The 15,825-nt window shown below is 42.9% G+C and overlaps 1 protein-coding gene and 1 non-coding gene across 2 annotated transcripts in view; both read right to left on the bottom strand.

The window, feature by feature from the left end:
• angpt4 (angiopoietin 4) overlaps positions 1 to 15,269 on the bottom strand; it is a 51,354-nt gene extending 36,085 nt beyond the window's left edge. Inside the window, exons 1-2 of the mRNA XM_026348900.1 lie at positions 15,193 to 15,269; positions 6,601 to 8,203 (exon numbers count right to left, since the gene is read on the bottom strand). Coding sequence (XP_026204685.1) covers positions 6,601 to 6,984 — 384 coding nt within the window. The 5' untranslated portion in view covers positions 6,985 to 8,203; positions 15,193 to 15,269. The remainder of the gene's footprint in view (positions 1 to 6,600; positions 8,204 to 15,192) is intronic.
• On the bottom strand, positions 15,073 to 15,144 carry trnae-uuc. The gene has a single exon. It is a non-coding gene; the product is annotated as a tRNA-Glu (tRNA).
• Positions 15,270 to 15,825: the final 556 nt, after the last annotated feature.

The following is a 15,825-nucleotide window of genomic DNA, read 5'->3' as shown; positions in this document are numbered from 1 at the left end:
CATATGCTGCTTATTAAAATAGAATTTGTATTTTGCTGTTCCACACTGACAAAGTGAAGATTCTACTGTAAATATGAATCATCTGAGTTCTGCATGAGTAAAAAGTAAATCTGCTTTTTAATGTGGGAAACTGTGGAGTATGGACAAATCTTCACGGGGAACATTTCAGGTTGGTTTAGATCATCTGACTAAACTATTTAAAGTCTATTTCTTTCCTCATCAGTCTTCATTGTTTTCAGTTTTCCATCAATGAGCCACCAGAACTAATTCTTCAGTTTCCCAGTTTTTACTCTTTTAACGACGCCTTTAAAAGTCAGTCAACAAGAGCTGAATTGTCGGTGTTTGTGTTTAGACTGACGGACTCCGATAATAACTGTCATTAGGCCGTCATTAGTGCTGTCAGTGAGGTCTGCTCAGACACGTTTGATGTATGTCTGGACAGGATGATGAAGCACAGCAGCAGCTCAGACCAGGTGTTTCTCCAGACAGAGGTCGAGCAGCTAGTACAGCGGGCGGCTTGGATTTCAACGTCTTCTCCCAGACTCAGCTTTGTCCTGGACCTCAGTGCTAAATAAGTCACATTCAGAAATCCGACAGTTGTTTCAACGTGATGAACACAGTTCACTTCATCAGCAGCTGCAGATTTGTGATTTTATTAAAATTGTTAAAATGCTAAAATAACAATAAGTTTCACTGGTACCAAAGAGAAAAGAAGGATTTTCAATCATCAGACAGAAACATGTTCAACATTTTGGTGTGAGTGTCACCAGACAAACGCACCAGACATATGTTGTACGTTTGTAGTGGGTTGTTGGTGACTACAGTGATGACGACTGTACTGTGACTGAATGTGTTATGAAATTAAAATGAACTATAAGAGACCATAAATCTCCAAAGCAGTGGCTGTTCTCCATGACTCCACATTACTCATCTGATTTATTATTAATGTACTGAACCTCTATTAAACTATTTCTTACATTTTCTTTGGCTCTATTGGACGTTGTGTGTGTTTCTCGTGGTTCGGTTTTCACACCCTGCACATATTTGGAAAGTATTTGATGCTTTTCCACAGTTGGAGGCTTTTTTCGAACTTGTCTGAATGAGTGTGAGATGTGAGTGCTGATGTTTGGCTCGTAAAACATTTTGCCCACTGCAGTTAAAGTGCAATAAAAAATGTTTCTAACTCGTAATGATTCACATGTGAATCTTAATTTATGGCACTTTTCAGAATAACATGTTCCATAAACAGCACAATATTCTGTTCATACAGGTTGTTTAACTCCAGGAAACACAGCACACTGCTGCAGCACGAGGTTAAAATGTGCATCCTGTGCTCTCGCTCTTTAACATCCACTTTCCATCTTATCCTCAGATTTTTCTAGCTGCCGCTGATGTTGTCTTTGTCTCTCTGCAGAGGGTTATCACCGAAACAACCTCTGACTGCATCAAAGCGCTGTTTGGTAGCAGCAGCGGCTGATAGCAGAGCTCTGATGTGACCACAGCGGTCGCCCTGTCTCCCTCTCGCAGTCTCTCAGGCACAGGTCCATTTAAAATCAGTCATTTGGCAGAAAACTAAACAAGCCTCCCGGTGAGCACCTCGCTCACTGCTGTTTGCAGACTGACTTCCCTGAAAACCACCAAACCGCTGCAGAGGCCACGAGGCTCCATGAAACCAGAGAGTGACAAGTAGTGAAAACTTTTGCAGAGACAGAAATAAATTGAGTTTCATTTTACTCGTGAGGGTGAGATCTGTTGCGATCGGGGCTGTTAGAGCTACTAATTGCTTTTGTACTCGTTCAAGTAATGTTCACACTGGGAGCTGTAGGTGCTTTTTTCCAGACTTCACAGAAATCCTGGGCAGTAATGACAATATGCAGATGTTTTCCCTAATGAGCAGTTGAAGATAAGGTCAACATTTTCTGGACAGACGCCTCAATTAGCTAAAAAAAAGTATGTTTTTGTTCTTACAACTGAAAACCACATTATTTAGACCAACCCAGTCTCCTAAGAATTATGTTTCTATTAAACTAAACTGCAGTTACAAATCTGTTATTGGGAGGAATGTAACTGTATTATTATGGGACACGGTTCACTGAGTCACCAGCAGAGCGTCCCACTACCTTCAGTGATTCTTCTTCTAGCGCCACCACCTGGTTTACATGTTTGGTGTTAAGTGAAATGTCTCAGCTGCACTGGTTTGTACTAGAAACAGCACATTTACCCGCTCTCAGCGATCTACTACTGAGAAGGGGTAGTCAGATCTGTCAGATCGCAGCGCCTGGGTTCATATTGCTGCTGCAGTCTGAAAACTATGAGGTGCAGCATCATCACCAGCACCGAACTAGATGCTCCATCATTCGTGCTGCACTTCGAACCTGACCAACGTTGAGGATTCCAGCTCTAACATGTGATTTGTGACTTCCTGAGCGCTGACGGAGAACAGTTGCCACCAGTGATGGAGTATGAAACACAGGCGGAGAATGGAGTCCGTCTGCTGTGTCTCAGTTAGAGGGGTCAGGGAACGGGACACTTTTCTCTGCTGCACTCTGACTCAGACACGAGACAGCTGCTCTGTGAAAACTTGTACAATATTACATGTCTTTTATCATTTCTAAATTCCTACGTGTGTTTACAGTCGACAGAGAAAACAAGTTTTGTTTTGCTTTGTAACAAAGGGAACTGAAACTTAATTAATCCACCTACAAAGTTACACACTGATGGTTTCAGTGGATTTTAAAGCAAAGACATCAACGTTCTGTGGTTCCAGCTTCTCACATGAGAGGAGTTACTTTTCTATTTGTTTTATAAACCAGCTCAGAGGAATTTAATTCATTTTATTCCTGATAAGTCTTCAACTGTCTGAAGCAGCTTTGAGAGAAGAGCAACAACAAAAGGATCGATGGAAAAAGAAGAACAGAGAAACGGAGACAAAGACAGGAAGAGGAGACTCGGTTATCTTTTATCTGAACTGAATCAAAGCTCTGACGAGAGGATGGTGACGAAAGTGCACTGATGTTTAAGAGGCAGAGAGCGATTAGATATTTACTGACCCTGACTGAACCCTGAAGGTGAAAGGTCGGCCCTCTGTCTCCTGACGGGGTGCCGAAGACCTCAGTGCTGGACTTGATCTGTGCCTCCTCTGAGGTTTAACACTGTGGGTGGTTAATACACCAACACACACACACACACACACACACACAGTAATCTCACATATACTCACACCAGCTTGTTAAAGATCACAGCTCAGCGTAATCCAGTGAAGCACCACTTTTACACGATGCAGAGTAATCCAAGTAATCCAAGTAATCCAATCCCTACTTCAGCTACTAGAAGGAAGAAAACTGCTCTGGGCAGCAGAGATGATGGAACTGTTACTTGGTCCATTTACACTGGAATGTATCTGAACCCAATGTAATTTATCAATCTGAGCTAAAGAGAATCAAAATGATAGAACAGACAAATGTGAAGAGACAAACGCATAAAAACGAAAATTTATGTTTGTTAATTGACTTGAACCTTAATCTGACAAAAGGACAAATCAAATACACACACACATTTTTTTTAACCATCTACAGTTCATGATACTGTGAAAAAACTCATCTCAGTGTGTAAAGACCAACGGCAGAAACCACTGTTGAATGTGTGCGATCTTCAAACTCTTCAAACTGTCACTCTTTGAAGAGTTTCATCACAGCCACAAGGCCTCAGGGGAACTTTGGAAAACCACGGTCACTTAACACAGTCTGCTTCTGCACCCAGAAATTCAACAGGACCTCCACTCATGGACGAGGACGTCGTACGGCTTCTCTTGATCTGAGCTTGTGTCAGTTGGATGTTATTGGTCAAATAAGTTCCTGCTTCTGTCACAGTGGATAGAGTTAAGTTAAGTTAGGTTAGAAAAAGTTTCAACTCTTCTGGGTTTGTATAAGTGTAAAATGTAATGAAAACTCAATCAAACGACTGTTCCACACTTACGTATTGATGAATCCATAATCAATTATTTTTATATTATTTAGATGTCTTAAATTAGTTTAGCTCCTACTTTGCAGCACTTGTGGCTCAGTCTACAGTTTTCCCGACACCACCCTGCACCGAGCAGAACAATCAGTTTTCCTCTTTTTTAAACACCATCTACAATACGTGTGAAGCCTAGCGTGGATATACCCAACATTTACAAAGTTAAATAAATACGCGTTAACAACAACAGCTGAGTTAACAACTCAACATTCCTTCAGTAAGAATTATGATTCAAACGGACTCGGACTTTTAAAACAGAAGCATTATTCATGCTGCGGCTCTCGTTCTTGTGTAACGCTTAAATGATTCTAATGATGATGAATGAGGACTCCACACACGCAGATCACTTTCCAAAATGTTTTCATTTGTTAATCTGATTTTATGGATCAACATCACCTGCTGCACCCAAATCACTTCAATCTGCATGTTAGCAGGAGTTTGACATGAAGGCGATGCTGCAACAAGACGCGTGTGGTCTCTGGATAAAGAGCTGCATCAGTCATATCTGTACAGTTTGAAAACCATAAACAGAGACCTGAGTGAGTGACTGGTTTGTTCAGTGAGGTTTAGGAAAAGTCCCTGGTCTCTTTTAAAACTTCGACCATCGTTTACTATCAACATCATTTTAATCCTCTTCTATTACGTTGACCCAGGACAATAATATCATCATGTATGTGGATGACACCCACATCCTGGGCCTCAACACAGCAGAGGATGAGTCACCATCATATATTCCCCTCACCCCAACCAGTCGAGGCAGATGACCGCTAATCTTGAGCCTGGTTCTGCTGGAGGTTTCTTCCCAGGAGTCCCACAGAGGTTTTACTCTCCACCGTCACCTAGTACCTGCTCAGTAGGGATTTGTTGAGTTTTCTTTTTTCTATTCTCTATTTGAATTTTCTGTTTTCTTTGAGAAACACAAGTGCTCTATAAATAAATTTATCATTATTATTTTGATTATCATACAGAGACCTGGCTCTCAAAATCAACGTGCTCTCACCATTAAGGGAACTAAGGTTCCTAGACCTCCACATCACAGAAAGCGTTAGCTGGGCCAGAAACATGGCTTCAATTGTGAAAAGAGCTCAACATAGACTGCATCATTATCAGACTGCTGAAGAAAGCAGGTCTTAAATGTCAGCTCGTCATCCAAGATCAGCACCTCTGAAGATCCTCATCTACAGAGGAGCTTGTTGAGAGGATCCTCAACCTGCGGATCACAGGGTGATACCTGGTCATCGGTTCTGACCTCCTCTCCATGGAAACTATACAGTATGTATTAACGTTGTATCTGGCTTATGCTTATTAATGCTCTGGACAATTAATAGCTTCACATACGACTCTCCCTCCACACCCCAAACACGCATAAGGGCAATATCTAGGGAGAGTAGAGCAGTATTACTTGTGTTAATAATAATAATCATTATACTGATAATAATAATAATCATAGACTTTTATGAACCCCTCGAGGACATTGTTGTTTGTGCAGCTGCAGCAGACGACGGTGCTACTGTCGGGTTTCAGTGTCTCATCCACATTGACACATTGACATGTAGCCAGGAGGAACCGGGAGTCCAACTGCTGATGCTGGGATTCATAGACGAATATAAACTGAGCCAAACACCTCTTTCTGTTCTGTTTCTGTCATTGCTGTCTATGTCTCATCACTCAACAGTGTCAAGTCCCCATCAAGCTCTGTGCATTAAATATTGATGCAGCCGTGTTACTGTTGTAGTCAATTCATCCTCTGTACGTCTCGTACCCTTTTACAACATTATGAGATGCAACAGGTGAGTATGAGTATTTGTAAGTGTGAAGCCAGGGGCTTCTTTTTATCATTGTTACTGGTTTGTTCCTGCACAGTGGGTGTGTTACTGGGCGGCACGGACCACCTACACGTTAACAGCATCAAGTGCAGAAGGAAACACTGCAAACGTTAACACTCAGCTTTTCATGTCAAAGTATTTGGACGGTAAGATGCTGCAGGATAGATGTGACACAGTAAAGGAACAAACTGTTCAATGGTTCTCGTGATTCAGTTCCATTGAAACAACACAGAGAAGAAATGTGCTGTAGCTTGTGAGGACAGAAGGGAACACTTACGAGCTGGTTTTCTCCTGATTGAACGCAGCTACAGTCACAGCCTCAAACTTTGATCTGTATCCTCCAGATTACTAAGCAATAAAATCAAAGCTGTTGCAACAACAGCGTAAACAGATGTTGACGCAAATGTTGCTTCTCTTGAAGGAATCTTATAATATATTACCTATTACTCATCCTTTTTTATTATTTTGTTTTTGTGGGTGCTACAAGGGGTTAAATGGTCCTGGATGAACTGTCAACAGCACGTGGCAGAACACATGCCACACATTCCCTGCTGCTGGATTCAAACCCCCTAATATTTAACTTCCCTCATATGTACAACAACTGTACTGCAGCTTCACCGTATAAATTAAAAGATGCCACAGTTTCTGGAGGTTCTCTTGGGAACAGTCTTCAACTGTTCTTTGTAAAGATGTACAAACGTTACTGGTCAAAGACAGAAGTTACGTATCTGAACAACAACATAAGACAGTTTCTTACCTTTTGCAGCCACTGTGTGTTGTTCTCCATTGTGTTCTCCAGTTGCTGAAGTTTCTGCGCTGACCATTCAGCATCTGTAGGCGGCGAATCTCTCTGCACGATACTCGTCCCACTGCGAGAACCTCCATATTGCTCGGTCTGTGACAGGGGTCCTCCACGCTGGCATGCATCCAGCTCTGGCAGGATGAAGGTGTAGCTGCACTGGCCGTGTTGGATGCGATGGAACTTTCTTCTCTTCTCCGAACCTCCGCCACCTCCTCCTCCTTTCCTCTGGCTTCTTCCAGCTCCTCCTCGTTCTGCGCTCACAGCATCAGCTTCATCAGCAATGACTGACAAGGTCCAAAGCAGCACAAGCACCAGCAACCTGGGATTTAAGTCTGTCATGATGCTTTCTTCAACTACTTTAAAGTGTTTTCTCTCAGTGCCAAGAAAGTCGAGAGAAGCTCGTTCCAGTTCACTTTAGGAAAACATCTGTGAGCAGGATGCAGGTACGAGTCTCTGCATCTATAAGTTAATCCATGAGGTCTGATTCTGAAATGCTGATCCAGAAAGCAACACCTGTCTGATGTTAAAGATGATGTTAAAACCTCCTCAGCTGTGGTCAAGATCTGCATCAGATGGTTTTTCAAGATGAGGCATCCATCTCATCCCTGCTTTCTTCTCTTTCCTTGGGTTTTAATTTTGCTCTTTGTGATCGTGTTGTTCATAAAGATGTTTCAGAATGAGTCCATTGGTTTGACTCTGGGTAGGTCTTGGTTTTTTTGAAGTCCCCTCTTGTCCTTAATTATCTGGTGCAGCTCCAGATAGAAAACTAATAAATAATGTGAGGATGAAGAAAAGTGAAGTGTTTAAAAAACAAGCTAAAAGACAAGAAAAGGAGAAGTTGCAGAGACTGATACCAAATCTCTCAATCCTTAAAGGTTCAGGGATAAAAAAGCAAAATATCTAATTCAGTCTTTTTCTCTTCCCATCCTTCTCTGGTGGCTCCAGTTTCAGAAGTGGCCAGAGAGAAATACGTCTGCCCTTTTCTTATCTGGGGCTTGGAGCAAGGGAGGGAAGAGGAGGAGGAGAGAGAAAAGACTGGGAAGAAGAGGGAGGAGTGGAGGGACAGGAGACCTGAGGGAGGTCTATTAGAGAAGCAAAGGAAGGAGGGAGGAAGGAGAGAAGGAATGAGAAGTGGCCAGAAATGTAAAAGGGCAAGATTAGGGGAGTGAAAAAGAGGAAAGGCCGATAAGAGGAACACAGAGAAAAAGGGGAGAGGAAAAGCAGATAAACTGTTGACTTGAGGAAAAGCAAAAAGAAATGGGTAGAAAGAAGAGGAAAGACCTGTAAAAGAGGTCTAGTAGCTGTTGTAATCTTCTTTCCGGACTGATCTTCCAGTTCTGAAGTCAATCCAGACGCCTTGTATGGTCATTCATACTGAGACAGCAACTGGGAGCTAAAGGTTTTACTCTGTCCTCCAAACAGAGAGATGCTTTAGGCTATCACTGGAGATCAAGGGCCAAGACAAACCATGCAGTCCACGACTTTTCAGTTTAACAACCTTCTGAGTCTCAGTATCACAGGATGTAGCTTCTCTCAGCCTCTCATCTGCGCTGCTGCTCTGTACATGAAAACACATACAAAGATTAGTTCCAGACAAATGGCTTGACTAAAGTCCCAGGCTTGTGAAACACAAGCTCTACATGTGTGGGGGGACAACATGAGATGAGTGCTGACTTTATTTGCACAGCAATAAGTTGTTCTGCAGAAACTGATTGATACAAATACAGATTAAATACTTTTACAGAGAAACATAAAAACTCTGAAACGCATTGAAAGTGACATTTTAAAAACAGGAACAGGAAGTAGAAACACAAAGTACAAGAACAGATTTCTGTTCAAAAGTTGGTGTTTGTGCAACGTCCTCTTCTGGTCAAAGACAAAAAGCTGCTGCTGAAGTTTTACCATCACCCACTTCTTTATTTTGACATAATGCTTATCTCCAGCACGACCTGACCTCAGTCTACTGTTACTGCTGCTCTGCAGTATATGTCTTCATTCTGCAGGCTGGGTCGCTCACTCACTGTTGGTCAATTGGTCCTTTGGGGGAAAGCAGAGAGGTTACACAGCGAATGGCTTCTAACCAGCCAGAGATCATTCTCATGGGAACAGGAGTGGACGAAGAGCCTGAAGAGCACAGAGCTGCAGAACCAAGAGCTGGTGTTCCTGTGCTTTATTTATGTGTTTTAACAGGTTTGATTTAGCAGTTGTTTATTTTTCATGTACTGTATCCTGTGTCTCTGCAATCAGTGAAAGAATACATGATCATACTGTTGTATATAAAACGTCAAAGCTCTCATATTTAAAAGCTTTTGTTAATTTCTGACATCTGATCTTCATTTCTTCATCACCCTGATAGAAGCATGTGCCAAAATATCAGTTTTTATTCATTTGTTTTCAGCCAAATGTGCAACAGGTTTTAATTGTATCTCCACTTCACAGTTTTCACTTCCTGTATGTATCGTGTATCAGTGATGTCTTCACTGTTGTCTTCTGGTCCAGACATTGCCACATAGACTACAGTTACCATATTAAAACAAAAATGTGTAACAAGATGAAATCTATACAGAGAATACATGAAATACACACAGAGTCAACAGAGCTCAAAGATTCCAGTGTTACAAAATCATCAGCTGCTCAGAAACCTACAACAGTGTCACTAGTGGTGACAGCATTTACGTTTACATTAAGTCATTTATTTCATGCTTTTATCCAGAAGAAGAACTTTAAGTAAAGTGCTCTAGGAGGAGCTGTTGCTGTTTCATGAGGTGTAAGTGGAAGATCTAAGTGCAAAGAAAGTAGTGGAAGAGTCCTGTTTGTTTGTTTGTTAATAGTGAGGCAGCTCAGTGTGCAGAGGTGGGCAGGTCGTTCCACTATCATGGAACCACTGAGCTGCCTGGGATCTTCTGAGGTGAGGTGAGGGGACCACAAGACGTCGTCTGCTGGCAGAGCGGAGCAGTTGATAAGAGGGAGCGTAGACCAGGATGAGGGAGTTCAGGTAGGCCGGTGCTGTTGAGTTGACGTTTTTTGTAGGTAAGGATTAGGTCTTTGAACCTCATGCTACAGGAAGCCCGTGCAGAGATCTGAACAGCGGTGTAACGTGTCAAACATGAGACGTGCTGCTGTATTTTGGATCATCTGGAGGTTTGATGATGCAGCTGGTAACACCGTCAGTAAGACACTGAAGTAGTCAAAAGCAGTTATGACCAGAGCCTGAAAAATGAGTAGTTGTATAGTTGGTAGAGTCCGATCTTTGTGATGTGGAAAATGGCAAATCGGCGTGATGTGGAGACAGAGGAGATGTGGCCAGTAAAGCTCAGCTGATCGTCAATGATGGTCACCCCCAGCTTTCTGGCAGACTTGGGAAACAATCACTGTGGACCAAATCTTGATGCTGATGTTGTGTTGTATTGATGGATCGGCTAGAAAGACGAGAACAACTGTCTTGGAGAGGATAAGTTGAGAGTGTAATGAGACAATGTAAATACAATGGAGTCCTTCAATGGAAAGGACTTTAGCTGTGTATTACATTTGTGGAATTTGATGGTTTACTTTGAAATGCTTGACTTGGTAGGTATTTTTTTTGTGTGCATTTCAGCAAAACATAGAAATACACACACAACATAACAAGGCTTTTAGGGTCAGGAGGGAAGTGACGACCCTGGAGAATAAATCTGATTTAAATCCTGCAAACGTTTTTCAGACTGAAGAAGCTAGTTGACTGAGTAAAGAAAACTTCTCAGCCTAACAAGAACGAAGTTCAGTTGCCATGACTCTAGGTCCAGATGTTTACCTGTCTGCCAAAGTAAACAGCAGCATTCACAGAGGCAGAATCAACTGGTTATGCAGTTATGAGTTTTAGTGGTACCAAAGAAAACAATGAGAGTTGAGAGTTGAGACAGTTCTGAATTTTCTGCTAATAATAAACAACAAACTGTGATATTTACATGGACAATAATCCATTAACACACCCACATCTTTGCAGAACCTACAGCTCTAATCTGTGGATGTTTGATCATTTGTTATATTTCTTATACTTCAGCAGTGACCTTTAGTTTATCATCAGCATCAACAGCAAATGTGCAGCTTAAGATATCATATTTTATTAGATCTTAGAGATTGTTGTTAAAATTTCAAAGTTTCTTGAATTTTATATTGTGTGCTGGAGAAATCTGAAACTTAGACTAACACAGCAACACACAGGCAGAGCTGCAAGGAGACACAGTAGAACTAACTGGAACAAACAGGTGAGGTGGCTGAGGACATCTTGTGGCCGGAGGGGAGATAACAAGGAACAAGAGCAAACATTGAGTTCATTTTTAATTTTATTTAAATAATACTCAACCTCCACTTTGATACCAGATGTGGGAGGCGTGTGTGTCATGTCTTTTTGGTGCAGGAGAAAAAAACCAACAACTTAAAATGGGAAGATGTTTGTTTTTCTTCATTTCTGATCAGATAATTTAAATTAGATCATGTCCAGTTTATTTGTGTTGAAGAAGCAGCAAATTTCTACATGCGACAGAGACTCGATGGTTTCAGCAGGAACCAGAAGGTTAGGACGACATGACATGAGACATTTCTGTCCATATTTAGTTTAATCTGTTCTATTTTACTCTTCTATATCGATGATGCTCCTGCTCCTAAAAGCCTTTAAAAATGTTTGTTTCTATTCAATGTCTAAAGCAAAAAGAGAGACAGGATGAGAAGAAGTGAGGGGAGATTTAGAGTGAAACAGACACAGAAACACAGAGAGGACGGAAAAGGATTTCCTGTCTTGAGGTTTCAGATGACTGAAAATAACGTCATCGCACCTCTAATGAAGCTGATGTTTGAATGATTCTGCAGATCATTCTCAATGTCCTGTAAAGAAATACCAGAAATGCTTTTTTGCATTTCGTGTTTGCACTGTTAAAATAGTCAATATTAAAATAGTTTTAATTATTTCTCGTGGCAGAGACGTTGTTGTTCTCTCTGTTGATTTTCTTACCGTTGTTGTTGTTGTTGAACGTTTGTGACAATGAGTCCACAGCTTGAGATCAGCTTTGAAGACCGATCACCATCAGTCAGGATTTGGCCCAGACGGTGATAATGATCATGTCCGTCATTCTTTTTCTTCCTTTAATGTTTATTGATGGTCTGAAAACAGCTTCTTTTCACAGGTTTAGAACACACTCACTCATGAAACCAATGTAGTTAGTGTTATTGTTCGGAGTTGACATTTTGTTCTTTGTTCTTTATTTAGGTTCTGAACCAAAGCGTGTTTGGTTAAAACACCCAGAACTTGGTTTGTTAATCAGAACTGAACTGGTTCTCCATCTTATCAGTTGGACTGCAGGACAAGACAGTCATTTCCAATTCCAGTGTTTGTCTGTGTTATGTTTTTATCTTGAAGACTGTCAGTGCCTTTGTTTGAGTTTTGGCCATTCAAACATATTGTTGAGCTTCTCAGACTTTGAGAATAAGATTAAAGATATTTGTCGTTTTCCATGAAGAATCTCAGCACTTTAAAGAACTGAGGGCCTCAAACTGTCGAGGGCAGATTATTTTTCGTATTCTGTCAAACAGTCGTGACATGATGCTTTTGATTTTTTTAAAGTTTCAGTCATTCTTTCACTAAAACATCAGATTTGTTGCTGAGTCACATTCAGCAAATATGACCTCTACTAATAAGCACAACAAACCAAAGCAGCTCACTGGTGGTGGTTTATTTACTAGTACTTTCCTTCTATACTGAGAATTCTCTTCTTTTGAAGAAAATGTTAAATAAAATGTTTTTAAAATAAAGACCCAGACTAGTGGATATGACACTGTGCATTCAGTCAGGCTGAGAAGATTAAAGCTGTAAAAAACACAGAGAACAGGCAAAAGGAGACAGAGAGACACAAAGTTTAACATATTTAAAGATGTTAAGGAAGAAAACGCAGTGGGACTTGATGATGTTGGCGGGACGGGTGAGGAAAGTACTTAAACACCTGTAAAGATGTTGATGAGAGAAAAGGGATCAGAAGTCGCAAGATGGCGTCTTTAACTTCAGGGGAAATATAGGCGGCAACACGGCAAAGGGAAAGTGTCAACAAGCAATGAGGGTGCGAACTGGTCCCAGTGATAACAAAGGTAAAGTACATCCCACAAGAACCCAAAACCTCTGTCCTCCACACAGTCTACAAATAAGTAGAATAAGTCCGACCCAAAATCCAATAGTCAAGTCAAGTCAAGTCAAGTCAAGAAGCTTTATTGTCATTCCAACCACATATAGCTGAAGCAGTACATAGTGAAATGAGACAACGTTTCTCCAGAACCATGGTGCTACATAAAACGGCAACAAGACAAACATGGGGCTGAGGACTGCTAAGTTGTCCTAGCAAAACACATAAAGTGCATCCTGTGCAACCTAGTGCAAACAGTGCAAGAACACAAAGAAAAAGTGCAGACAGACGTCAGAAGACAAAAAAACAGAACACAAAACACAAAACAGCAGCGACCAGTAGCGGAAATGAATACAATTTACAACTGAAAGATGGAAACATGTCAAATCTAGCGAGTGTGTGTGCTCCATTCAGTTTGTTGTGTGTATGTTTAGGAGCCTGATGGCTTGGGGGAAGAAACTGTTCAAAAGTCTGGTTGTGAGGGCCCGAATGCTCCGGAACCTCTTCCCTGATGGCAGAAGTGTGAAGATTGGGTGTGAGGGGTGGGTGGGGTCGTCCACAATGCAGGTAGCCTTGCGGATGCAGCGTGTGGTGTAAATGTCCGTGATGGAGGGGAGAGAGACTCCAATGATCTTTTCAGCTGTCCTCACTATCTGCTGTAGGGCCTTGCGATCCGAAACGGTGCAGTTCCCAAACCAGGCAGTGATGCAGCTGCTCAGGATGCTCTCAATGGTTCCCCTGTAAAATGTAGTCAAAATGGGGGGCGGCAGATGGGCTTTCCTCAGCTTCCTCAGGAAGTAGAGATGCTGCTGGGCCTTTTTGCTGATGGAGCGGGTGTTGAGTGACCAGGTGAGGTTCTCCTCCAGATGGACACCAAGAAATTTGGTGCTCTTGACGATCTCCACTGACGCTCCATCGATGTTCAGTGGAGAGTGGTCACTCTTTGCTCTTCTAAAGTCAACAACCATCTCTTTAGTTTTCCCAACATTCAGAGACAGGTTGTTGGCCTTGCACCAGGCTGAGAGCTGATGTACCTCCTCTCTGTATGCTGACTCGTCGTTCTTGCTGATGAGACCCACCACAGTCGTGTCGTCAGCGAACTTGATGATCTGATTCGAGCTGTGCATCGCTACACAGTCGTGAGTCAGCAGAGTGAACAGCAGTGGACTGAGCACACAGCCCTGTGGGGCCCCAGTGCTCAGCATGGTGGTGCTGGAGATGCTGTTCCCGATCCGGACTGACTGGGGTCTCCCAGTCAGGAAGTCCAGGATCCAGTTGCAGAGGGAGGTGGTCAGACCCAGTCGGCTCAGCTTCCCAATCAGCTGCTGGGGAATGATGGTGTTGAATGCTGAGCTGAAGTCTATGAACAGCATTCGAACATATGAGTCTTTGTTGTCCAGATGGCTGAGAGCCAGGTGGAGAGTAGTGGTGATGGCATCGTCCGTGGAACGGTTTGGACGATACGCAAACTGCAGCGGGTCCAGTGAGGGTGGAAGCTGGGACTTGATGTGCCTCATGACCAGCCTCTCGAAGCACTTCATGATGATGGGTGTGAGTGCAACAGGGCGGTAGTCGTTGAGGCAGGAGACAGTAGACGTCTTCGGCACCGGCACGATGGTCGTTGACTTGAGGCATGTAGGAACAACGGCGCTGCTCAGGGAGATGTTGAAGATGTCAGTGAAGACATCCACGAGCTGATCTGCGCATTCCCTGAGGACCCTGCCAGGAACGTTGTCGGGACCAGCAGCCTTCCGTGGGTTGATTCTGCGTAGAGTCTTCCTCACGTCGGCTGTGGAGAGACAGAGCACCTGATCATTTGAGGGAAGGGTGGATTTCCTAGCTACCGTGTTATTCTTTACCTGTACCTCAAATCGGGCGTAGAAGTCGTTCAGCACATCTGGGAGGGAGGCATCGCTAACACAGACGGGTGGAGTTGTCTTGTAGTTAGTGATCGCCTGGATGCCCTGCCACATGCGCCGGCTGTCTCCGCTGTCCTCAAAGTGGCCGTGGATCCTCCTGGCGTGCGCGCGCTTCGCCTCTCTGATGGCTCGGGACAGTTCAGCCCTTGCTGTTCTTAAGGCCGTCATGTCTCCTGCTCTGAAGGCGGAGTCCCTCGACTTCAGCAGCGCACGCACCCTAGCAGTCATCCACGGTTTCTGGTTGGAGCGTGTAGTGACGGTCTTGGAGATGGTCACATCATCAACACACTTGCTGATGTAGCTGGTCACTGATGATGTGTACTCCTCCAAGTTGACGCCTCCCTGAACATGTCAAAGACCAGTTCCCATACCGGGAGTCGAACCCGGGCCGCCTGGGTGAAAACCAGGAATCCTAACCGCTAGACCATATGGGACAGTTATTGTACCAAGGTCAAAATTCACAAGACAGAAAGTTCACTTACAGATCAGTCACAGGCTGAGACACAGGTCCACGATGGGTTCCAGGTGGAACAGGCCAACAGAGTTTAAAGGTCAGCAGACAAAAGGCAGGAAGGTAAACAGCAACCAGGAAGACGACTGGTAAAGCAGGTGAAGACACAGGTTTGAAGGTTTAAACATGAAGCAACAATCTGTCAAACAGACATTTGAACATGAGGACAGGTATTTATAGGGAGGGACCAGGTGCAGCCAATGAGCTGACAGGGTGGAGTTCAGGAAATCAGAGCTGGCAGAAATCAGGAAGTGCATGAGGAATTACAGCCTCTTTGGCCTTGTCTCCTGAAATATCTATATCTATTCTATACCCTATGCAGTTTGTAAGACTAATTAATAAGAACCTCTGTATTACCTGGATCAGAGACAATAAGGAATAATTTAATGTAGATGTGTTGTACTACTGTCCAGTAGCATATAAACTAATGTCAGGAGAGGGGAGGACACAGGAATGCTTTCAGTAAGGGAGTAAAAACACATCGTTACAGTAAAAAAGGGAATTTATGGCCATTATGTCTTAAAAGCTTCAGCTTCACAGGGATTGACCGTGATGAGATTTCCCACCAGTAGTGATTCTGGTGTTTACACTTTATTATCTGCAG

Source organism: Anabas testudineus, chromosome 5, assembly GCF_900324465.2.
Source record: "Anabas testudineus chromosome 5, fAnaTes1.2, whole genome shotgun sequence".
NCBI lineage: Eukaryota > Metazoa > Chordata > Actinopteri > Anabantiformes > Anabantidae > Anabas > Anabas testudineus.
Note: the sequence above shows the minus strand (reverse complement) of the source record. Positions and strands in the feature narration are given on the sequence as shown.